General features: G+C 39.7%; 1 protein-coding gene across 7 annotated transcripts in view; it reads left to right on the top strand.

Annotated features, from left to right (window-relative positions):
- The window catches only part of GRM7 (glutamate metabotropic receptor 7), a 618,593-nt gene that overhangs the window by 337,319 nt on the left and 255,063 nt on the right, over positions 1-26,211 (top strand). For all 7 annotated transcript variants that reach the window (XR_009222992.1, XR_009222993.1, XR_009223005.1 and 4 more), the window contains one exon: positions 8,185-8,325. Coding sequence is in view for 3 of the 7 variants with exons in the window: in XM_058563382.1 (XP_058419365.1) it covers positions 8,185-8,325 (141 nt within the window). In the remaining 4 variants the exon portion in view is untranslated. The remainder of the gene's footprint in view (positions 1-8,184; positions 8,326-26,211) is intronic.

The raw sequence follows: 26,211 nt of genomic DNA, 5'->3' as shown, positions 1-26,211 counted from the left end.
GAAAGGACAAGACTATAGGTAAAATATGTTCCACAAGCCATCAGTTTGTGACATCTGAGAAACAAATGCTATCTTTCAGACTGGACAGAAGCTGTAGAACAGTGCATACAACAATAGGATTTTTTGCTTAATATGAGTGTAGTTGTTTCCTGGGGCTGCCATAACAAATGACCACAAACTTGGTGGCTTAAAACAACAGAAATTTATTCTCTTACAATTCTAGAAGTCCAAAATTAAGGCATTGACAGGGCCGTGCTTCCTCTGAAGACTCTAGGGGAGGATCCTTCCTTGCCTCTTCCAACTTCTGGTGGCTCCAAGTTGTTCCTTGGCTTGTGGCTGTGTCACTTCAGTTTCTGCCTCCATATTCACATGACTTTCTCCATGGCCTCTTCTCCCTGTGTGTCTCTCCTCTGTGTGTCTCTTATAAAGACACTTATCATTGGATTGAGGGACCACACAGATAATCTAGGATGAACTCATCTCAAGATCCTTAACCACATTTGCAATGTAATTTCTTATTATACAACATCCAAATATTTTTCAAGTAAGGTCACACTCACAACTTCAGGGGGTTAGGACATGAACACATTTTTTTGAGGGCCACAATTCAACCCACTATAATGAGTTATAGAAAAGGGCATAAAACAAATACAGACCTGTTTGCAAAATTTGTTGTGATTTACCCTCTCAGCAGCAGGAGATGTGAGTTCCCTGCTTCTTATCCTCATCGACGTCTCTGTCTTCCTTCCCCTCTCCTCCTCATTTTTCCTCTCTCCCTCTCCTCTACTCCCTTCCCTTCTTTTCCCTTTCTTCCCTTCCTTCTCTTTTCCCTCTCCCCCTACCCCTCCCTCCTTCTCTCTCTTTCTCTCATTCCCTCTCTCTCTGTCCCCATCTGTCTTTTCTCCTCCTCTTTTTATTCATTGATTCATTCATCTATTCTGTTAGTATCGCATCCCTATGATGTGCCAGGAGCTGTGTGTTTGTGAATCATGAGCACATCCTTCCTGAGTCAGAGGCAGACCAGGGAGAGCTAACAGCCTCTCCTTTATAGGCCAGTGAATAGGAAGCCTTGGGTGCTCCCTGCCATTTAGGCTGACAGAGATGTTCTAAGCTGTAATACACAACCTGTGTGAATAACGCAGCGATCAGGGCTACCGGTCACTTTCTGATGCTGTGTGAATCTCCATTAGTATCTGTCAGCCTGCCTTCACCCTGGCCGAGCAGGCAGCTGCGTCCTCTGACCTTCTCTTGATGCCAATAGCTTTCCTTTCATACTACACACTTGTAAGAGCTTTCTTCTTTCTCAGCTGGGAAGGTTACCTTCCAAACATACTGCACAGGATGAATTATGTGTCTATTGATTTGCACACTCTTGTCTCAACCAAATTTCAGGAAGTGTTTTGAGAGCAGCACCCAGTTAAAAGAGGAAAGAACCAATGAAGTGTAGTTGTAAGGCCAGCTAAAACTCTGCTCATTATTTCAATGTCGTTCTAAGTTTACTTCCAAGATTATAGGAATATTGTTCAACATGTACCCAATGGGAATTTGCTTTAGAATCACATGTAGATTAATTTCTGAAAATAAAATCATTTATCCAACAAAAGAAACAATTTAATACTAGGAATTTCATCAACTCCACATAAAAGAATGACCTTTCTCGTTTAACATAATTCTTATTGTTTTCTGTGAACTGAAACCTTAGTCTTGGTGTCTTGGGTTACATTTAAGAACTCTGTTAATTTAACTAATAATAAAGGATGTGTGTCCAGATCACTTTTCTTCTGAGCTCTAGTAGGAATGAGAAGAAAATCTTAATTCTGTGACACACACACACCCCTATGTACATATACTACTATGTTAGATTATTAGAGTTATTCTAATTTCTGCTTCTATCCCTGACTCTCTGTTGCACCTTGGTGACTGTGTCTTGTATTAAATAGCCTATTCCTTAAAAAAAGATAGGAAAAATCACTAAGCTACAGAAATGGTGATGACAGGCCAAGAGTGATGGGTTAGTGACTGCTGCCAGAGAGGAAGCTGTGGACCACCCCTTGTCAGAAGCTCCTTGTCTGTTAGTAAAGCAGAGCTGTGGTGTGTGCCTAACCCAAAGGGCTGCCAAGAACATTCTGAGACATTGTGAATACATGGCCACAGCAAAGTCTCTTTTAAAAACTTGAATATCTCATGGACAATTTCAATCTTTGTGAATGAGAATGAGTAGAGGGAACCAGTAAGACAATTGATCTGTTGCCACAGCCCTGCTAAAGAGAAATAAACACATTGTTAGGTCCTAAAAGAAATTGGACTCAGCTAAGCTGAGGTAAATCAGCAAGGATTCACTAAATTGAATAACATCTGTTTGACCTCTGCCTTTGCGTCTTTGAATTGTCTGAGAGGAGCTCTGTTTTCTGCAACTGGCTTTTGCTCCAGCACCATCAGCCCATGTTGCCAGTTTTACCATTTTGATTGACTCACCCATTCCAACATCTGACCGTGTAATTGTTTTGCTCATCCACTTGTTGAAACACCCAGTTGCGTAGTGAAATTGATGGCTGATGTAGTAATTTGGAGATAGGGCATCTAGTAGAGGGAGAGGAGAGGTGGCATGGTAAGTGGGCTGCAGCAGTGCTCCAAAGCTGTGCTTCTCAGTCTTTGGTGGATGTGAGACTCCCCTGGGGAACTTGGGGAAAAACAAAATCCAGGGCTGACCTACCTCACTGAGCCTGGTCTCTATTTTTTTTTTTTTTTTTTTTTGTGAGGAGGACTAGCCCTGAGCTAACATCTGATGCCAATCCTCCCCCCCGCCTTTTTTTTTTCTTGAGGAAGATTGACCCTGAGCTAACATCCGTGGCCATCCTCCTCCACTTTATGTGGGACGCCGCCACAGCATGGCTTAACAAGCGGTGTGTCCGTGCACGCCCGGGATCCGAACCTTTGAACCCCAGGCCTCTGCAGTGGAGCGCTCGCACTTAACCGCTTGCACCACCGGGCCGGCCCCTGGTCTCTATTTTTTTAATCAGCTCTCAGGATTATTGTGATTCCCACCAAAATGTTTGAATCACTGCTTTATGGTATGGAAGTCAAAAACCTGGGTCAAGAAACAGGCTGGTGTGGGTCCAGATTCCTCTCTGAGCCTCAGTTGCTACCTCTAAAGCATGGATATGGTTAGTACCTCCTTCCTAAGATTTCTGTGACACAATGAGAAAATGAATACAAAATGCTTATTATTTTTGTAATTATAACTGTTAGTGCAACTTTTTGTATGACCAAGTAGAAATCTGCCCGACATCAGGATTTTTGACAACTACTTGGAAGACTATCATACATTTATTTATTTATTGGATAAACGTTTATGCCTCTGATTTATTAGAATTTTAGTGGCAATATTAGATTGCATGTACATAGAAGATGGTCCATTCGTATTTGTTGATTTTGAGGCCTAGGGTTCCTGGGATATTTTGTAATGCTAGAATGATTTCGATATTCTTAAGACATAGCACATGCTATTCCCTCTGAATGAATGTCCAGTTTATGCCCTTCCCCTACTCCCAGTTGAAACCTATTTTTCCCTTTTCTCATCTATGTATCTACTCCCTCCAGGAAGCCCTCTCTGATTCCAAGACAGTTCTCTCCTCCTCTGTGCTCCCTAAGCATTGTGCACACTTCCTTCATGGAAATCATCACTGTTGTAATTTTATATTTATTTAAACGATACTTTTTAAAGTCTACCTTCCCCACCAGTCTGGCTATAAATCCAATGAGGGTTATGTAGGTTTTAATCCCAAGGTTTGTGAGTGCAGAGAATAGTGCCTGTCACAGAGTAAATGTTCAGTAAATATTCAATGGATGAATGTGTTTATTGAACAACCAACGGTTACTATTTTACTTTATCAGGCACAATGCTGAGTACTTTACAAATAATAGCTCACTTAATCCTCAGAACAACCCTGTGAGGTAGGTATAATATTAACCCCATTCTACAGATAAGGAAACTGAGACACAGAATAGCTGAGTAACCTGCTCAAGGCCGTACAGGTAGAAAGTGGCAAAGCTGGGTTCAAACCCACACCTTGTGACTCCGATGTCTATGTTCTCCACTACGCTCTGTGGCTTCCCTAATGACAGGAAGAAGGTGCAGATCTCATGCAGGCTGGCAGTTCAAGTCTCTAGGAAACCACTTGAAAGCAACTATGTGCTATGTTAGTACCTGGCTGAGGGCTCTGAGTTTTCCCCTCAAGGCCCGTGGAGATTCGAAGGAGTTAGAGAAGACATAGGGCTATTTCAGGTTACTTCCTTAGAAACACTAAGTCACAGCATCACGTTTGAAATTCTGAGCTGGAGAGCCCAGAGTGATAACAAGAGACCCAGGTGAGGAATTCAGCCTTTGGAGGCTGCAAAGGGGCCCAGAGCAGCAATGCTCAGGGCTATATAGACGGAGTGAGTGCGCCAGGAAATTTATCAACAGGTAATAAAGCATGCTGCACCTCCCCAGGGCCATCTGCAGGCTGTGGGATGGCAAGGCAGGGTTCTTGTCATACTGAGAAGGGTACTAAGAAAGTCTCAACTACAAAAGCAAAGCAAAGCAAAGCCCCTCTCATCTGGACCGAGGCACAAATTCGAGGCTGGGAGGGTGACAATGCTGAGATCTGGAAAGTTGGGTTGGAACTGCTCAAATACCACCTGCTGAAATTCGGGATTTGCTCTTGAGTCCTGCTTCTCAAAGTGTGGGCACCATGAGTATCACCTGGGGCTTGTTAAAAATGCAAGATTTGCATTAGAGCCCTGCTTCTTAAGGTCTGGGCAGCATGAACATCACCTGGGGCTTGTTAAAAATGCAGCATCTTGGGTTCCACCCCTGACTTCCTGAATCAAAATCTGCATCATATGAGAGCTCCAGGAACTTCATATAGAAATGCATGTGAGAAGCAAGAACAGTGCGCAGCCTACAGGCGAGGGTGGCCAGCAGGCGAGGGTGGCCAGCGGCCCCGCTGCAAGGAGGAGGGGGAGAAAGCTGCGAGGCAGCCAGGTACGTGAGTGAAAAGGACAGAGGTTTTGCTAGGCAAGTCTTCCCCTCATTCACATCCTGCCACGGTGCGTGCAGACAGCCTCTGCAGTGCTTACTTTCTTTCCAGAAATCTGTTGGTTCTCACTTAGAAGAGAGGGAAGAGGAAGCAGCTGCTGCTTCCCCTTCCTTTTCTGCTCTTTTAAATGTTCCCCAGTCACCTACCTGCGTGTTCCCTAGCTGCAAACTAGTCCTTCCTTCATCAAATGCTTTTGCATTTCCAGCAGACACAGGCTGAAGAGAGAGGCTTTTTGAAGAGAGAGATTTGCTCAATGATGAAGTTTCCTCCAAAGATGTTTTCTTCTGAGCTGGGGAATGTATGTGTCCATACTACAAGTTAAGCCGTTTTAGTAGTTCCTGTTCTGAGTTTGGCTCGGGCTTCAGACCTGTGGCATGTGGCCGAAGAGTTTGTTTCTGAAGCCCCTTTGTGTTTTGTTGAGGACACTACTTCTTTAAGAGCACGTTGTCGTTTGGGTGTTACACAGAGAAGGGCTCAAGGTGCTGTGATAATGAAGGAGTGTTTCAGTTGTCTATGGCTGCGTAATAGACCACCTCAAATGTAGTGGCTTAAAAGACAAATCACCACAATTCTGCAATCGGGGCTGGTCTCAGCTAAGTGGTTCTTCTGCAATCAGCTGAAGGACTGGAATGGGCAAAAAGGATTTACTGAGAGGGCTAGGGTCTGGCTGGGCTCCCCCCTTTCCACGTGACCTCACATCCCTCAATCAAATCTCTTAGAACATGGCAGCTGGATTCCAAGAAAAAGAATTCCATGAGGACAAGCCACAGTGGGCATAGGGTTTCCCAGGCGCTGCTTGCACTGCACCTGCCAATGTCCCAGGGATAAGGACGCAGTATGTAAGAGGGGACTACACACAGGTGTGAAGCCCAGGAAGCCTGGTCCGTCAGGGGCCACTGATGTCACAATCTACCACTGTTGATTAATCTGCCGTTTTTCTTCTTTGTGGAGGAAAGATGGAGAGAAAAATGAAAGTTGATCACTAGTCACCATGTGTGTGTGTATGTATGTACATGACCAAGTGCATACATGTAGTGATCTTAAAAACATGCAGGACTCCTCTGTCTTTCCCCCAGGATTTTCCTTTCTTTAGGAATATTATATTATTCTACTGAACAGTCATCTGGAGGCAGGGTTGTGGGAGAACAGTGAGGCAGGAGGAGGACTTCCAGCCGGACAGGTTAATCAATCAGTATTGATATCTGAATGATCAGATACTACAGCCAGATCACTGTCAAATCAGTTAAGGTGGTGACTAGAAAAGGACAGTTGGCTGGGTACCTGGTCAAGACTATCATGTTCTGACAACAGCCTGGAAAATGGCCTAAGAAATATAGAATATTATTTTTATTTTCCCTAAAATGCTATATAGTCTCCTTTGCTTTATAGGTTTTCTTTTTCTTTCCGTTTCTTTTACTCTTATTTCCAATTCTCTCTTTATAGTAGGCTTACTCTATGTCAAACCGTGAATTCTGTGCTGGGAAGGTAGTGGTGAAGAAAATTAACCTCACATGCTCTTCTCATAGAGTTTATGGTCTGAAGCTATTTTTTTTTTTTTATGGCCTTAAAGTTAAGGGAACACTTTGAATAATTTAATGTGAAAGTAAATCCATCTTTTTCTGTGATTCTTGACTTTAAACTCTATAAGTTTCTAAAGTCTTCCCACTGCCATGAACAAGACACTGTGAGGGAAGGAGGTGGTGTCATCTTTGTTTTTACAGATAGATAACAAGGAGACCAGAAAGGTTAAATGTGTACTTGCTCATGTTTCCACAACTTAGTGAGATTAGTGGAGCTGGGGCTCAAACCCACGTCTTGTGATACTGAATCCAATCTGATTCTGATTCTCACAAGACCTTCTAGCTTCACTGGAACGATTCAAGTTGCACTATCCTAATGAGGTAGCTAGAGATTCCTGGGGACCCGGCATCTTGGATCTCTGCTCATCTCACACTCTTTGTGAACAGCATGGAGCTTATGTTCGGCTTGGTTTACCTATGGCGTCTTCAAAAACTTCCATTTCGTGGGCCGGCCCAGTGGCATAATGGTTGGGTCCACGCACTCTGCTTTGGCAGCCTGGGGTTCACAGGTTTGAATCCTGGGCGCAGACCTACACACTGCTTTTAGGCTGTGCTGTGGCAGGCATCCTGTATATAAAGTAAAGGAAGATGGGCACGGATGTTAGCCCTGGGCCAATCTTCCTCAGCAAAAAGAGGAGGATTGGCAATGGATGTTAGCTCAGGGCTAGTCTTCCTTGCCAAAAAAAAAAAAAAAAAAAAAACCTTCCATTTCAGGGGCCAGCCATCTGGCATAGTGGTTGAGTTCACACACTCCACTTCAGTGGCCCAGGGTTTGCAGGTTTCGATCTCGGGCACAGACCTACACATCGCTTATCAAGCCATGCTGTGACAGGTGTCCCACATAAAATAGAGGAAGATGGGGCACAGATGTTAGCTCAGGGCCAATCTTCCTCAACAACAACAACAAAAAATTCAATTTTGACTAAAAAGTCAATTACATAATGGGACATTACTAAATGAAAGAGGGTTCTTAAAATGATATTCACAGGTCAATAGCTCGTGGTCAGGGATGCAGAATATGGTGTAATGGTTGACCTTGGGCACATTATTATTTCATCTAAGCCTCTATTTCTCGTTGGCAAAATTGAAATGATAGTAACTACTGCATAAGTTGTTGAGATGAATAAAAGGATCTATGTAAAGCATGGAGTCTGATCCATAGTAAGCACTGAAATTATCAGTTACTATCTTCATGATGATGATGGTGATGCTTTGTTCCTGATCTGGTTTACTAGAGAAGCAAGGCATGATGTGATCGTTGTGTCATCCCTAAGGTCTCTAATGCAGATTTTATTGTGAAAAAGTCATTTGTAGGCCACACATCTGCCTGACAGATTGCACTAGAGATTTAGCCATAAGTTAACATTAGAAGATTTTTTTTCTGTTGATAAGTTTTAATTTTTTGATTGACACAAAAGAGCATCTAGTCTATTAAAACAAAGAAAAACCATCATTGGTGTTTTATTTTCGAATGTTCTAGCAGTACCCAGCAAGCAATGACCTTTTCATTTAACTCTCTTTAGGGTTTGATGCCTATTTTACGTCCCGCACTCTTGAGAACAACAGAAGAAATGTATGGTTTGCCGAATACTGGGAAGAAAACTTCAACTGCAAGCTGACGATTAGTGGGTCAAAGAAAGAAGACACAGATCGCAAATGCACAGGTAATTTCATTCTCCTTGTCCTTCTCCTGCTACTCTACATGACCAGCATTGAAATGTCTGCGTAGCTGACAGAAGGAAGCTTGGCTGGAGACAAATTGGAAAAGTAAATTGAATTTTACTAGATTGCTCAGAAAATGGAACAGGAGCATAAGTCTTACAGGACGAGAGAAGTACAGACAAGATTATATTCTTTTCTGCCTGTCTGTCTAGCAGTAATTGACATTTTCATTGATTCTTTGAATTCAAAAGGTTTCATGTTGCTTTGAATACTCTCACTGATAAATATTAGTTCATGTTGTAGCCAGGAGTATGACGTGATTCTCACATGGACAGAAATTTCTGGCAAATTTCATACCAGCACTGGATTTAACTGTTACCATGGACAATATATTTGATTAAGGAAACAAAGTATTGGGCTTAGAGTAATGAGAATTCCAACTAATTTTCATAACGTCCAAGTTAATGAGTCACCTGCTATTTCAAATATGCTTAAAAAGACTCACTGAGCCTCAGATGTAATTCTGCACAAATATTCCAAATAGAAAACACTTGTGTGTATGACAAACATATATATTTATATGTATATGAAGTAGTCAGAAGGCAAAATCACATATTTATTCATTGATTCATTCACAAATGTTTATTGAACAACTCCTTTCTGCTAAGCACTGTGCTAGGCATTGGTGACCTCATAGTGAACAAATCAGGTGAGGACTCTGCTTTCATGCTGACTCAAGTATAATGGGGGAATATCAACATTATTCCAGTGTTCTCTCTATGAATGCATAATCATAAACTTCAATAAGTATTCTGAGGGCTGTAAGGGCATATAACCAAGGAATTTCACTCATATGGAAGGCAGAAGCTATCTCAAAACACCTCCTTGAGGGATGAGTAGGCATTGGCAGGTTAGGGAAGAACAGGTTGGAGGATTTCTGATAGAGGAATAACGTGGTGAAGGGCTTGTAGCAGGAGGAATTATGATGCCTCTGAAGATGTGAAAAACAGAAAAATGTGACTGAAGTACAGAGAATAGGACAAATGTGTGAGCTGAGGCTGCAAGTGTAAGATATGGGCAAGGAATAAGCCATGTTGGGACATATGTGGAATTTGGTCTTTAAGAGTCCTGGAAATCGTGGGAAGGTGTTACACAAGAGTGTGACGTAATTTACCATCTTATCACCTAGCCCTCTATTAAACAGCATTCGCCAATTCTATACTTCAGGAGCCTTCAAGTTTTGTAATGATGACCTCGAAGTACCATAGACCCCTAAAATATCTTCTGTATTATTAAGAAAGTTACATTCATGTTGGACACACTTCCTGTGTTTATCTTTGTAATATAGCTCTTTGAATATTGGTCATTCAGATGTAATAAGGATGACCAGATATACCCATTCGAAAAACGTCTATTAATTAGGAATAATGCATGTAAAGCATGATACTAAAAACACCATGAATGGTGTGAGGATGCTTGAGTTTAGGCCTTTTCCTCAAGGAGTTTCTGTGAAGAAGGAGAGATAAGATATAAACAGAGATGTGAGTAAAAACAATGATACAAAATCGATATGATGCCTAATTGAATGTATAACTCAGATAACTAGAATATCAGATTAACCACAATCTCTAGACCATGGTGTATAACAACAGTGTTTTCAGAAATGTGATCCTTATTATGTTGGAGGAAAAGGAAAAAATTAATTCAATGTTGACTAGACCTAGATGACACAAAGCTTTCAAGTGGAAACTGAAAAAATTAGTTTAACATCTGGATAATTTGTCTATAAGACAAGGAACATCCAAGTGTACTAGAAGTATCTAAATGATTGATGGCAGTTTTTTGTTTTTTTCTGACATTTGATGTTCTATAGAATGTCTGGAAGGTGGAATGGATTGTCTGATGTCCATTAGGATTGTTCTGTCTAAGGCCAAGCTCCAGTCTTTTTCTATGCTCTAACACAGGCTGTTTTATCTGTAGTCACATTTTAGTGCTGATCATCAAGAATTTGGGTTTATAAAAACAAGTAAGCTCATTATCCATACTACCACATTTCAAAAATGGAAATAGAAGTGTTTGTGTTTTCATATCATGCTCCTTCCATGTAAAAAATCTATGATCGTATTGATTAAATTATCTGTGGCTCCAAAATTCTTTGTGTATTTTCTCCTCTTTCTTTCCTTCCTTACCATTTCTACTGTAGTAAGATGTGCCATATTGAGTGGAGGTAAATACTATATTACCATCATTGGATAGGAGAACATGGGTAGATGTGTGTTTGTTTTTCTTTCTTTTACTTCCTTTTTCCAAATTCAACTAAACTTTTATTTGCTTTGGAAGTATTCCCAATATACTCTTTAAAATTTCTTGACGTTTAAGTACATCGCAACTTGGAAGTGGAGAAATGGAAGAAAAGTCATTCTGAGATTTGCTACACTAGAGGGAAAGAAGTGATGGAGAAAAGTGACAGATTGAATTGTATTAATGAGACTTCTTGAAACTGTGGTGAGAAATTAAGTTTTAATGAGGGAAAAGAATGGATGGGAGAGGGACACACTGAGGGCTTTAAGGATGTGGATGATATAAGGGAAAGCTGCCTTGGTAACCAGAATGTGAAACATTAAAAGAATGGGCACATTAGGAAGAAGCAACCAGATGAGGAGGCCAGCTGAGTAGTCTGACATCACAGATAGTGCAGAGAGTGCATGTTTTGATCTGAGGACTGTAGAAACCAGCCCACTTCTCCGACCTCTCTCTGTGACTGGGCTCTGCTACAGAGTAAAAACGCCTTAAAATGTTCACTCCTAGGATTCAAGCACAAATTAAAATGAAAACTTTTTTTCTGGGGAGTATAACCTCTTTAGCCAGAAGGAGCTATTTATTATGTATTAGCTTCAAGTAGACTATCATTGAATCAATCATCTGGGCAGACAAGTTTTGAAGATGAGGTATGGGACTCATACTATTTGGAGAAAGCAAACTTCTGGCGTCAGGGAATAACAGTGAGTTCTAAAAATCCCAAGATGGTGAAAAGTCATGAAAGGAAGAATAATTGTTGAAGAAAAAATATTTATTATTAAACATGAAATAGACTGTGTATACTTCATAATTTAACTTGGGGCTAGATGTACATGGATTCTTATAGAACCTTACCTGAACAATCATGTAATTCTTATTCCTCTAAATTATCCATATGCATTAAAAATCACCTTCAAACAAAAAAAACTACTACATTCTTCAGTATTTTAAGAACACCCCAATTTTTCTTTTTCCAAGGTCTCTGAGAGCTAGAGATTCTCCATCCTACATTCCCTAGTGGTTGCCTATATGGATATAGATTAAGACTTGCCAGTGACCCATCCTGCTCCTGGGTTATCTTGGCTGCCATCCCATAAGAGGACATACAGTTGAACCAGTTTATTGGTGATTTAAGCTTTCACAGAAAACACAAACTCTATTTGACAGGTACTAATGCCATTCATGCTACTTTGTGGTAGAGCTACATTTTCTCATGGAGATAGTGCTAGCTACATACACAATAAAGTAAGTGCTTCCAGACAGTTCACTGCAGACAACTTGGGTTTGTAGGCGGAAAGATCAGGTGTGATTTTTTTCAGGTTGTGTTTATGCTCCCTCACCCCCACCCCAATGGCTGAGTGTGTTCACCTTTAACACTTGCCAGTATATTACTAACACAAAGACTAGTTTACAACATGATCTCTCTGGGAATAATATGTTCTTGTGGAGATACCAAGGTCAAGGAAAGAAGGAAAGTACACAGGTGAAGTGATGTCTCTGAAAAAGAGATTGAGGCTGTCTTGGAGTCAGGAAAATCATTCTACCAAAATGGTTAAGAAACCAGAGGTTTTGGCATGAAAGAGACCTGAGTTTGTGTTCTCAGGCTATCCCTGAATACCCCTGTAGGAGACTGGACAACATTATTTAACCTCTCAAAGCCTTTCCTCATCTTTGAAATGGGGCTAATAAACTTTAATTATGTCTAAAGTTGTTGTAGGGAATAAATTAGATGCTTCGTGTTATCTAAAGAGGGTCTAAAATGATACTGGCCCATCGTAATAGCTCAGTAATGGTAACAATTATCTGCTGTTCTGGGCTAAATGCAGTGGCCTGTGAGGGTTTCATGAAGATCCTACTGTCTTATGTCAGTTCTGTGGAAAATCAGGATGTATATCAAATTCTAACAGGAAAATAAAGCGAGAGATTTGAATAAGCACATAAGTGTAGACAGGAGCTTTTCTCTGGGGTGCACATTACACAGCGATTTATTGAGGTATCAAAAAGTTTGTAGACAGGCAGCATGGAACTTTATGCTGTGAATGGTATATGAAGCTCAAGACATAAGGAATTTCAGGACCATAATGTAGAGTGTGTGTCCAAGTATCATTGGGCCTTGGACTTGTCGGACACTTCATGTCCCAACTTTTGTAGCATTTTATCCCTGATGTGCTGTATCCTTATGTGGTTAGTAGTATCCCCAAGTTCCTTGCTCCCAAACCCATCCTTTAAACTCAGAAGGAGGTTCTGAGAATCTGAATGTGCTTGCCTATGGCAGCCCATAAAAATTATCACTCTGTCATATCTTATGGCTTACAAAGAACATTTGTCTAACTAACATTACTGTTCTGCCAAATGCCATTTTGTGAACACTGATTCATCGGAGTTACCTCTTTGCTGAAAAGAAGGAAGTCAGCATTTAGAAATCCATCATCCCATGAAGGGACAACTTGACTTTCAGAGATTTGTTTTCCTTTTGAGATGACAGAGAATGAATAAATTGGTGACTTTTTTTTTTTTTTTTTGTAAGAAGCCATTGTATTCCATTGCTACTGCTTTCAAGTCACACAATAAGCAAACTCAGTTTTGATTTGAGTCCCTAATCAACCAGTGTTTACGGTGGAAAGATATCAGGGATTAAAAAGCATACTCTAGTAAATGTCCACATTTTAGGAGGTCAGAATCCTTAAGCTGTGTTTATCTTTACACCTCACTTCTCAAAGCTAATAGTTTTAAGTAAAGGTCGCTTTCTTGGTGGGGCCAAAAAGCTGTGAAGAAATGCTGTTAGTGAATAAACCATGTATTCTCTCCTGGGGCCCAGGCCCATCAGAACCTTTATAATTTGTTAAGAAGACTATCAAGACAAAGGAATTATACTTAAGTAAGTCAAATGCTTTGAGAATATATGTGCAGAAAGAATTTATGACTATACTAATTGGTTTTCCCTGTCATTTTATTATTCTGTCTTGAATTGACCTTTAATTGTTATATAGATGTTGCATTGTGGCACCTACTTTATTCAACATGATTGAGAAATCTACATCAAAATGTTATAAATAAATAATGTCTAACCCTTTGGTGGTCTAAGGCTTTTTGAAGCCATTTTGGTGAGAAGCAACGTAAAATGCATTTTTACACCTTTATGCTCTCTAAGAGGTTTGATGCAGATTAATTATGATTTAATCTACCTGGAGCGTCCATTGTGGGATTGTGTGTTTGTAAGGTTCTTTGTTACATTTTTTATTCTCTGCCTCATCTCTAGAGATCAAAATCATGGTTGACATTTCTCTTGCTACCCTCACCCTTAAATCTTCCGCTACCTCCCTCTTCAGAGGCTGGTTTCTATCTGTGCCGGAACTGGAAGTATATGAGCTAAATTATTAAGTGCTTTTATTAATTCATTCATTCATTTAAAAATGAACATTAAATTAGTATTAAATGTCTCAGAATCTTCAAGAAAACCTAAGGTATATAAATTTGTGGATATAGTACAGCATTTTATAGCAACTATTTGGGTGAATTTACTAATAGAATTTAGCTAGATGGAATACTAACTAATATAGTATTCCCCAAATTAAAATTATCTGAATGTCATATGTGAAGTCCTCACTGTTCTTAGAAACCTTTTTTAAATCCTTTTCAGAACGGGAATATTGAATAAAAATCCTATGTCCTTAAAAGATGATTATGTTTCTAGCAATTAGGTTCCCATATGTAATAGTCGGAAAAAAGGCGTTAGTGTAATGTTAAATCATACTAAATGCCACGCTAATTCCATGGCTTTGCTTTTAATTCTCATATATATATGAAGGTTTATCTTCTTGTATTGTTTTAAAATCAATCAAGTTATCTTTTTAAAGGAATTTAAGAACAAAAAGATAACCTTTTTTTGATGGGCAGCATATCACCAGCTATGTCAAGTATTCCACTGGATAAATTTGAGAGAAGGTAAGCAAGATGATGACAATGCTTGATTCTAAAAGCAATAATTGGTATAGTCTTTCCCATGGTTATCTCTTGTAATAGATACAACTCTGGTGCCACAAAACCAGTAGTGCAAAATATATAACTTTTGATTGTTTTCTGTAACTTCACTTTATTTTCAAGACTCCATTCCAGTGGTTTGTAAAAATTTAATTGGTCTTTTTAGAGTCCCTCATTCCACCTGATCGATGGAGTTGAACCTTCGTTGTGGAGGGTTTTTATAAGGCCAGGATCTTGGAATTATTTGTGAGGTCCCTTTGCTCTGGACCTTTGGCATCTGTCTATGACTTCTTACTATCCATGAATCTATCTCCAGGAATGTCCCTTGTCTATGCTAGTCCTTAGTAGTGGAGATGTGAAGGTGACTACAGCATGGATTCTTGGTCCTGGCCTCAGGGCTTCTCCAAGTTCAGCTCTGATTTTGATACTTCCATGGCCCTCCTGTGACCCTGGTGGGGGAGGTTGCAGAGCCTAGCACACTTTCTAGGGGAATACACCAGCATTTAATTTTCATACTTGCCCCAAGTCTGTCCTTTCTCATCTTCCATTCCTGAATGTCTTTATTAGAGGCTAGGGGAGGAGACTAACTTAGATCCAATCATACCCTTCCAATTCTTTTGTCTATGCCATACACTGTATCTCCTGAATCCTTCAGGACTCCAACTGAAGTTCAGAGCCTAGTACTGACCACATGATACTGGCTTTTAAAACTCAAAAGTTAATCTTTTATTTTCCCCCCGTTCTCCTGTATTCTGTTATAAACTTCCTAAAAGCAATGAATAAGAGCTCTGTAGTTTATAAGAATGAGGGATAGAACCCCGAGATTTTATATAGATATATATTTAAATAAAATGAAAGGCACATTCATTAATATAACATATTAATATATAAGAATATTACCATACAACACCATATTAGCACATCCAAAGTAGAAGAGTCATGGGTCGCAGGCCAGGTCTTTGTCTTTACTAAATAATGCAAATATAGCACTAAACTCATAAAGCTCATTTTTCCAAATCTTGTCCAGACGCCAAAGCCAGACCAAGGGGCTGGCTATCTTTAGCCTTCTGAAATAGATGTATATAGATGGACCCTGCAGTAAATGAATTCTTCTTTCTGCCACCAACCCTACAAAGCATGAAAAGAGGTCTCCACTGTGTACCGTTTTACTTCAGGCCATGTTCCCTCAAATTCCTCTTCCCATATAACACACCAAGACATCTACAGGGAGGGTTTTTAATTTTGTGCAGAATTAAGCCAGGCAGTGGAACACCAAGTTGAAAGCCCAGGGGTATCCAGGCAAAACTGGTTTCATAAATGCTAGAAGCCATAATTATTTGAGCTATGTATCATTTCTTTCTCGTTAACTCCAACAGGCAATGGCTTTAAAAATGAGAGTTACAGCCTTTCCATATATGGAAAGTCTGTCAGGCTCGGTAGTTAATGAGAAGGAATTCTTGAACTAGGGGAATTAATGCTTTTGGGTCTTCTCGGGAACAGTCCTTGTAAACAAAGTGCCTCTTATAAGCAATATAAGTATTATAGATTGGATACTTAGAGTCATTTTAGTAGGTATAAGAAAGGGCCTTGAATGACTTATCAAATGTCATCAAGCAAGTTAGAATGGAGTATAGCTTTCCTTACGAAGAATTTCTAGTAATACAAGTTTTCTTTCTTTTTTTTCTTCTTTTCCCTCTTCCACAGAGAAAAATGGATACTAAAAGCATTTTAGGTTTTTACAGTGTGTGCAGTGTCATATTTGTTTTTCTAGAGAATAAATATGTGCTCACGAGAGAAATAGCTACCACATATATAACAACCCAGATAACTTTCTAGAACTGCTTCTAACTTTGTCTCACTGTTTCCAGTAACAGTAGATCCAGGTATGTGACTGAACACATGAGGAGGCTTCCCATTTCCTCATCCTCAAGGAGTATCTAGTTTACCTGTTTACCTTCCTGGGTGCAGACAGCTCTGTGCTGACTTTAAGCATGGCCTCTATTAGGTAGAAACACAGTATTCAAGCTGCCTGCTGAAATCATACTAGTTGACTCATGAAAGAATTTAGACTTGAGGAGTCAAATTGCCTGGATTTGAACCCCAGCTCTTTCCCTCACTGTATCACCACAGGCAAGTTACTTAAACACTCTCAGCCCATTATTTCCTCATCTGTAAAATGGGATAGCAATAGTCCCTACTATATGGGATCGTTGGCAAGGATTACATAGAAGATGCCCAGTGGGCATAGCAAGTGCTCAGTGAGTTTAGGTGCCATCGTTATGGTGGTGGTTGGTGGTGACTGATGCTGCCTTTGGTCTTTGTAAAAAAACAGCAAAAACAAAACTCGTCAATGGCTCAAATCACCTGTCCTTCCTTTATTTTCACCCAGCCTTGTTCCTCCTTTACCTGACATGTCCTTTGCCTTTTATAGTGATATATACATATCAATATACTCTTATGTGTTCATATCATCTAATTTGACTATATCAACCTTGTAAAATATACAAATCAGGTATCATCTCCATTTTACTGATTAAAACAAAACAAAACTGAACTTTAGAGAAATTCTGTGACCTAAGATCATGGTTGTGAAGGGGAAGAAGACTATCCTCTACTCACTCTCGGTCCTTTCTGGCTGGGCTACAAATTAAGTTGACATAAGACCAAATAGCAGGAGAAAATGAAGCAAAGCTTTATAACATGTATACATGGGAGAAACTCAGAAAATATAAACTGAGCAACTCGTCATTCTGACTAAGTTGCTGGCTAAAGTATTTTTCAGGTCAAGATAAGGAGGGTGTTGGGGTAGTGGTTTGAGATTTCAGAGGGGAAGAAGACAATTCACATGGAGATGGAAATGCAAATGTTTGTCAGACAACTCTTTACAGGGCCACCTATAGAGAATGTGCCTGGAGAGACAGAACTTTTGATAAGATGGGATTGTTGGTGCCTTTCTTATCACACCTATTTTATGTTATACCACAGCCATCATATGGTAATGGTTCCTTCCTGGAACAGGCCTTCTATGTTAAATTCTTTAGGCAGTTTGGGAGGGGAAGGTCAAATATCCTTCAGAGAAAATAATCAATGTAAAGAGACATATTTTGAGGTGGCTAATTTTGATCTCCCACAGTTACTAATGAGAAAAATAAAATAATCCCAACAACTAATGACATATATTCATTTTCTCATGCATTCTGTCCCTCATTTGTTCACTTAACAAATGGTGTTGAGCAGCAGCACTGGGCCAGTGCTTGTGCTGGAAGTGAGAACATATACAAGGCTTTTGCTTTCAGGGAACTCATGTTCCAGTATGGGAGGCAGACAGAAAGCCACAAACAGATAAATAAAATAATTACAAATTGTGATTAGTGCTGTGAGAAACAATTAAGAAGCCAAACTAGAAAACAACAGTAAAGAATTGTTCCAGGAAAATATAGTCAGCAGAGATGATCACAACAGCCCTGACTGTGCATGAGAGGTTATTATCCCCATTGTACAGATGAGGAATTGTGGCTCAGATGGATCAACCAAATGACAAATGCAGCTTATTTCTCCCTATGCTCTTTCTCCTCTGATGCTGAGTTGCCTTCCAAGAGCAACATAAATAGGCCCTTTCTCATTTGGGGGTAACTTCCTGATTTTGTTTATATAGCAATTTCCTCATTCTGTGACACCCAGCCACATAAGGGCTCTTAGGAACATATTTGATAATGATTCTGGATTGATCCCTTTGGTCCTTATTTAGAAACAACTGCAGTGGAGAAGCGAGTTGACCTCATTTCTTTTCTCCTCTCCTGGACTCAAAATAGGACAGTATTTTCCAGTTTATGCTCAAACTTTGTTATATTCATGAAAAGCTAGTAGCTTGTATGAAAGAGAAAAGACACAGGACTCAAACTCCTTGTCTCATAGGCAGCGTAATTATATAACAGGGAATTGCGACCACCACTATAAAGTTCTCTCTGAATGTCTCTCTCCCCCTTGGGACTCCCTGTCCTTTTAGGGTGGGGCAAACAGACCAGCAGCCTTACGGAAGCAGATGGTGGAGACTGCAATAGTGAGAAACCAAGGCAGCATAACAATCCTACCTTTAGGAAAAGCATACCAGTATTGGAGGTGGTTAGAAATTGAGCTTCCAAAGTGATCTGATGCTCTGGCAGAAGTGGGCAATTTGCTGTGGAAAGAAAATGTTGAATTACAAGATGCTATTGCTTTTTCATTTGAGAAAAATGCAGCTGTCACGAGCAAGTTTCAGGCAAATTTGTAACAAACAGCTACATTTTAGAAACAAATTTTTTTAAAAACACAAAAAAAATATAATGAAAGAAAACTATGCCAAGAACCAAGCTAAAGCACTTCCCCTTTGTGGATACAAGTGTATGAAAATCATTAGGACAAATAGTTAGTGGACTTCTGATGTCTGACAGCCTGGCTCTTAACGTGATTACGTAAATCATGCCTCTAGCACAGACTAAAATTCAATAGATTCTCTCTTTCCTTGGATAAGTTTTGAGATTGCAGAAGAGGTGTTATTGAATTTCAAGAAGTGCTCAAAACCTAAAATTGGTGGTATTTTTAGCATACGAAACTAATTCTGTTACCCTCAATATTTAAGACATTTCAATGGCCATATACTGTTCATAGGAAGAAGACGAAAAATCTCAGCATGGTCTCTAGGGCCCCCTGTAGCAGGACCTCATCTCATACTTCTGTGGCTCTGACTTTCTTTTAGTTCTGTAAAGGCACCTGGATTCTCCCTACCACGGGGTCTTTGTACATGCTGTTCTCTCTGCCTGGAATTCTCTTTCCTCAATACAACTTTTGACTAGTTAACACTCAATCACCTTTCACATCTCAGAGTGTCACCTCTCTTGGAAAGCCTCCACTGATGCTCCCACCATGATCTAGACCAGGTTCTTTGCTATCTGTTCTCCCTCCTTCCTTTCCTTCTGAACTGCACTTGCCTCTGTTTGTGATGATATCCTCATTAGTGTGAGTGTATGGTGAATGTCTCTCACCTGTACTCAGCTGTGAGCTCAGTGAAACCAGGCACTAGCTTCTCTGTTGATGCCTTTCTTCACACTCCCAGCCCCAGTTCAGGTTGGGCATAGAGTAGGAGTTTAACAAGTAATTGTTGAGGAATTAATTTTCCTTTCCATACTTAAGACAAAAATCTGCTTTGCAGAAAACATTTCAATGTAATTGATCAAAATTGGAGAGAAGGGGCAGGAGGTGTGTACCCATGTTTTCCTGAAGGTGCCCAGCTTGCTGCACTTACAAATGCTGAAGCAGAATCTCTCATTTGGAGAATCAGCCTGGGCAAATGGATTGAATTGGGCACTTGGTAGGATTTATTGGGCTGCATATGTTAAATGTTTCATAAGCCCATTATCTTGTTTTTTGGAAGACACAAAAAGAAAACAGCAAGATCTGTGTTTGAGTTGACAAGTGTTCCATTTTAAGTAAAAATGTGAAAGCATCCAAATCCAGTAAACTGTAATATATAAGCCATTCTTTTCTTAAAACAAGAAAACAAACAAACAAAAAACCAGGAACAGAGGGCTAAGGAACAGATTAGCCTCCCAGCTTTGACCATATCCTTCCCTCTATTGATTATTGTTATTCTCATAACTGAAGAATTGCTGCATTTTATATGTTATGAGGAAGAAATTAGATCCAGGGCTAAAACCCTAGTAACAGAAATAATAAAATAGCCAACGGTTATTAAGTACTTTCTTAATGACAATCTCTCGTCTTACAAATAAGTAGGTAAATACAAATCTAAGTGAACAAATCTTTAGATTTTCAAGTTTTACACTTATGATTTTGAGCATATTTTAAAAAATAATTATAATAAGTAATATTTATTGAATGCTTGTCATATGGCAGCCACCTGCTTAAGCACTTTATAGAGGTGATAATGACCCTCAAAATGGGTATTACAGTTTTATCTTCAGTTTTTAGTTGGGGAAAATGAAAGACATTTTAACTCTTCTAATCCTCACAACAACCCTCTGAGATGACTGTTATTTCTGCTGTTGTAGGAGGGAGGAAATGGAAGCACAGGAAGGCACAGGGACTTGCCCAGGCTCACATGGTTCCCAGCAGCAGCTAAAGCTCAGGGAGCTTAATTACACCGCGTGCTCCTGGTCCCTGAGTCAGAAAGTGGCAGAGCCAGAAACCAAAGCCAGGTCTGGCAGACTCCAAAGCCTTATGTGGCTATTTGTTTCTTCTGTCCTAAGCTGTCCTCCTGGGTAGAGACACCTCATAGTGAAAATGGGGTAATGCCGGGACATTTGTGATCCAGCACCAGCCAGCACTACAGCACCTAAGAAAAGAAATGGAGTGACGTGTGTGACCACAGGCTCCTGTTTTTTTGGACATCTGCCTTAATCTCAGGTGTCTGAGAGGAGCTCTGTACCATAGGTACCTGTTGAGCTGGCCCGCCAAGGGAGTGTGTCTGCCATTCAGTGATTGAGTTCCTCTTCTTATGTTTGTTGTTTTTTTTTTTTTCTTCAGGAAGCTAGGCCCTCTGCTAACATCTGTTGCCAATCTTCCTGTTTTATCTTTTTTCTCCCCAAAGCCCCAGTACATAGGTGTGTGGCATAGTTGTAAAGTAGTAGTTCTTCTACATGGGGCGCAATCTCAGCATGGCTTAATGAGCAGTGAGTAGGTCTACACCCAGGATCCGAACCAGTGAACCCAGGGCCGCCAGAGCAGTGCGCGCCAACTTAACCGCTATGCCACCAGGCCGGCGCCTGAGTTCCTCTTCTACCAATGGGTAGGGAAAGGACATGGCCAGAGGAAGAGTCTTGAAAGAGGGGTAACAATGTAGTACATTCGGGCACATGTTCTGCTAGGACTTGGCTTCCTTTCCCTGGGAGAGCATATTGATTATTCATCTATGCCTAACTTTCTTCTGATTTTAACACCAGAGTGTGTGCTCTGTTATTAAAGTAATGAATTACATCTCATTGGCTCTGTTGGAAACAAGCACTCATGGAAAGGAAGAATTCCTGATGACATCACTGGGATTTGTGACCCCGGTCTTGTCATTCATGGGAAGGAGACCTTTGCATACCACTTTATAGTCCTTGAGAAAACTTACAACGCTAACATGGGCAGAACCCCAGATTCTACAGATCCTCTAACCCTGACATGGTGATAATAAGAAATTCAGATACCTTTTAATTTTTGTAAATTTTATATGCACTGTACTTACTGTTAGTTTTCTTGATAATTTTAAGTGTCATATAATACTCCACTGATTTGATATGCCATCACTTGCTGAATCTTTACTTACATTGCTCCCAATGTTTGCAGGTATATACAAAACACATTGAGAAATATCTTAAGACTTCTTGGTTTTTCCTTCTTCTAGATTACTTTCTTAAGATGAATTCTAGAAGTCTTTAAATGGAGTAGTAAAGAATGAGGACTTTGAAGCCAAATCACCTTAAATCAATTTCCATTCCTTCCCCCTACTAGCTATGAAGCCTAGCATAAATGACGTTGCATCTCTGTGTCCTGTTTTCTCATTTGTAAAATGTAGATGATACTCATAACCCGATAGAGTTTTGGTTTGTTTTATGTTTTAAGAAGAGGCATTTAAATGAGTTAATACAGGTAAAGTTGTGAAGTGCTTAGTACAATGCCTGACACATAGTAAGCATTTGATAAACAATATAGTAAGATACACATTACCTATTTTTATCATTACAGATTCAAAGTATAAATATTTTTGGACAATTGAAATGTATTGCCAAATTGTTTTCTGAAAGGACTTGCACTAATTTATTCAGCCACTGGTAAAGCTACTAAAATGCTACCTTTGTTTTGATTTGCATTTCTTGGAAAACTTGCAGGATTGAATATTTTTTTCCATATGTTTTGGGTACTGATTCATCTTTTTATGAGATGCACTTCAGAGTCTTTAAATTGTTTTAATATCCCTTGTGTCATTTGATCATCCCTAAAACTCAGCAGAATTGGCAGAGCTGATAATACAGCCTGTTGAAGAGAAAGATAAAAGCAAAATTCTTAAAGGTTTGTTAAGTAGCTTGCCCAAAAGAGTCTAGCAGAGCTGGCATTGAACTAAAGCAGTTTGCTTTACTCTTGTGAACTGTGATTCATAAAAGCTGCACCTCTTGGCAAGAAAGGGTTAACACCACCTTTAAAAAACAAAACAAAACATAAACAATGCCTACCTAACTCGTCACTATAAAAAGCTTAAGCCCTTAGCAGAATATGATTTAGGTATCTTATAATCTGCTTCCTTTAGCTCATTTGGAAACCATTAAAGAGACCTTAGGTTCTGACTCCTTGCAAGATGTATTAAATGGCAAAGAATGAATTATAATTTAGAACTTAGAGGTAGTTGTTGCCTTGTAAAGTATAATTTAATGGCTTCAGGCAATATGATAATTTTAAAATAAATAATATAATTTGACTATCATTCAGGCGTTAACCCTGTGGTTTATTGGACTATTGTGCCAATTCTCTAGTAGAGAATTTGCATAGCCTGGGATGCTGAGCTTCTAGGATGCTTGGCAAGGGAGGCTGTTAGATTTGACACAAATGGCCAATAGGCATGTGAAAAAATGCACATCATCACCATTTATCAGAGACATGCAAATTAAAACCACAATGAGATTCTACTACACATGGATAACATTGAAACAGACTGATAACATCAAATGTTGGAGAAGATATTGAGAAGTCTGCACTTTTAGGCATTGCTGTTAGAATGTAAAATGGTACAACTGCTTTGGAACATGGCAACTTCTTTAAAAGTTAAACATACATGAGCCTATGATGCAGCAACTCTTACTCCTAAGTATTTACCCAAGAGAAATGAAAACATATATCCATAAAACCCTTGTGCAGAAATGTTCATAGCAGCTTTATTCATGATTGCACTGTTAGGGGACAGTCCTCTATTGTCCTAGTCCTACTGTCTCTCTATAGTCCTAGTATCTTTTGTTTCTGTTTATCTTGAGATCAGAGGCACTGGTTATCTTTTCAATGTGTTTGTATAGCGCATAGCCTTGGAAGAGTCAGCTAGTGTGTCCCCACAGAGCATAGGGAGGGTTTGTTTACTGGCCAGTATAATAAAGATAAAATCTCCCTCTGGAGAAGTAGGTTAGCTTGAAATCCTTTATAAAATATTTGGGTTCCCTAAGGTCAGAGTTTGGCAGCTGTAACGTAAACCTGTTGTGCAACTGGATGCAGCATCCTCCTGGACTGTTCTGCATCACCCCCATGGGATTTGGGGAGTGGTAGGGAGGGGGCCCTGAGCAAACTTGATGATTGTGCTGCCTTCTGTGCCTGACTTTGACCCACGGGTCTGACATCATCAGCCAGTTTCCATGAACCTGTGGTGGGCTAACCAATTACATGTAGGGTAAAATCTTAGACACTTCATAGTTCTTGACAAGCTGCAAACTAGACATAGCCCAGATGTCCATAAAAAGAAAAATGGAGGGCCGGCCCCGTGGCTTAGTGGTTAAGTGCACGCACTCCGCTACTGGCGGCCCGGGGTTCGGATCCCGGGCGTGCACTGATGCACCGCTTCTCTGGCCATGCTGAGGCCACGTCCCACATACAGCAACTAGCAGGATGTGCAACTACGACATACAACTATCTTCTGGGGCTTTGGGGGGGGGAAGGAGGAGGATTAGCACGGATGTTAGTCAGGGCTGATCTTCCTCACAAAAAAAAAAAGAAAAATTGATAATCGAACTTTAATATATCTATTCAATGGAATAATACTTAGCCATAAAAAAGGAATGAATTGTAGATACATGCAATAAAATTGATAATCTAAACAATATTACTCTGAGTGAGAGAAGTCAGATACAAAAAGTATAAATTGCATGATCCTATCTTTATGAAATTCTAGAATAGGCAGAACTAACTTATGATGTTGGATTTCAGATCAACAGTTGCTTCTTCGTGAGGAAAGAAAGGTTGACTGCGAAGGAGTACAGGGAAACTTTATGGGATGATGAAAATGTTCTGTGTATTGCTATATATTTGCCAGAACTGATTGGCCAGTTCACTTCTGACCTAGCATTTCGCTATTTGCAGAATGTATCTCTGTTAGAAATATTCACACATTGTATTGGGAGTCAAACAGCTGGGATTCAGCTCTTGACTAGCCACTTGCTTTCTCTGTAACTTTGGGTAAGTTGTTTAAACCTCAGTTTCCTGACCCGTAAAATGGCAATAGTAATAACAGTATTTTCCTCATAGGGTGATTATGAGGATTAAACGAGATAATGAATATAAAGTGCTTATAGTGGTTTTTGGAGTGTAGAAAATACTGAATGATATTAGCTATTGTTGCTCATTATAGTACTGTCTATGAATGCCAGACAACTTGAAATAGTAATGTGAGAAAGAACAGATATATTTGAACCAATGTAGAAGTAAACCCTCCATTACAGAGAAGGAATAAGCATTCACATGCAAACAACTAAGGCTTAAATCCCCAACACAATACTTGCATTCTTCTCATCCTGAGAAGAAGCCTCATGGGCCATAAAGCTGGGGGTATAGAAATGACTTTGCTTTGAGCAGTATGGGCTCCCAGATACTCCAAAGGGACCTGAACAAGCTTCAAGGCAGGGTTGCTAAAGCTGAGACTCATACATTAAGCCAGAGCTGATTTAAGGAGAATAAAGTGGTACCAGGTGGATTATGCCTTCTGGTTTCCAGTAGTAACCATTCTGAAGAAAAGTGTGTCCTCTTTAGGCACCAGGATTCCAAAAAATTTAAATTAAAATCAACAGTATTAGCTCTTAATTGGAGCTAGTAAAACACAAAGAAAAAACCCACCATGAAAGAAAGCCAACAGAAACAAAGATAATATATATAATCCACCACCAACTTCAGTTTTTAAAAATTATTAAAAGCAATATATTTAGAATAAAACTACATATAACATATTTAGAGGAAAGCTAATATTTTATTTGTGGAATCCTAAAAAAATGTGCAATCAACAAAATGTTATCAAAAATGACAAAATGTTCAATAGATGGGTTGAAAAACAGATTATACACAGCCGAAGAGAGAATGTGTGTACTAGAACATGGATCCAAAAGAAAATGCAACACAGGATGATGAAGAGATAGTAAATATTGAAGAATATGGAGGATAAAGAGAGAAAAGGTAACGTTTCACCAGCATTGAGTCCCAGGACTAAATAGTGAGAATGGAGAGGAGGGAATTTAGAGAGAGAATGTCTAAGATTTTCCAGAACTGAAGAAAGACAACAATCCATAGATCAGGAAACATGAAATATGCCAAACAGGATAAAACATAAAGAAAGAAAGGAGAGAAGAGGAGAAGAGAGGAGGAAAGAAAAAAATTTCCTTCTGCACACAATTATGGTGAAAATGCATAATACTAAAGAGAATATCTTACAATGGCCAGGTGGCAGTCTCAACTTCCAGTTCAGTGGAACCGTCTTGTATGCTTGGTGTAAACATTCTTGCCTTGGGAATCGAGACCTCTAAATAAGCAGAAATCAAATGTGCAACCATGGAAAACTTCATGTTTACAAAAGAATGTAATAGTGATAGGAGCCTGTTCTCAGTGCCACT

Source organism: Diceros bicornis, chromosome 2 (assembly GCF_020826845.1).
Source record: "Diceros bicornis minor isolate mBicDic1 chromosome 2, mDicBic1.mat.cur, whole genome shotgun sequence".
Classification (NCBI taxonomy): Eukaryota; Metazoa; Chordata; class Mammalia; order Perissodactyla; family Rhinocerotidae; genus Diceros; species Diceros bicornis.
Note: the sequence above shows the minus strand (reverse complement) of the source record. Positions and strands in the feature narration are given on the sequence as shown.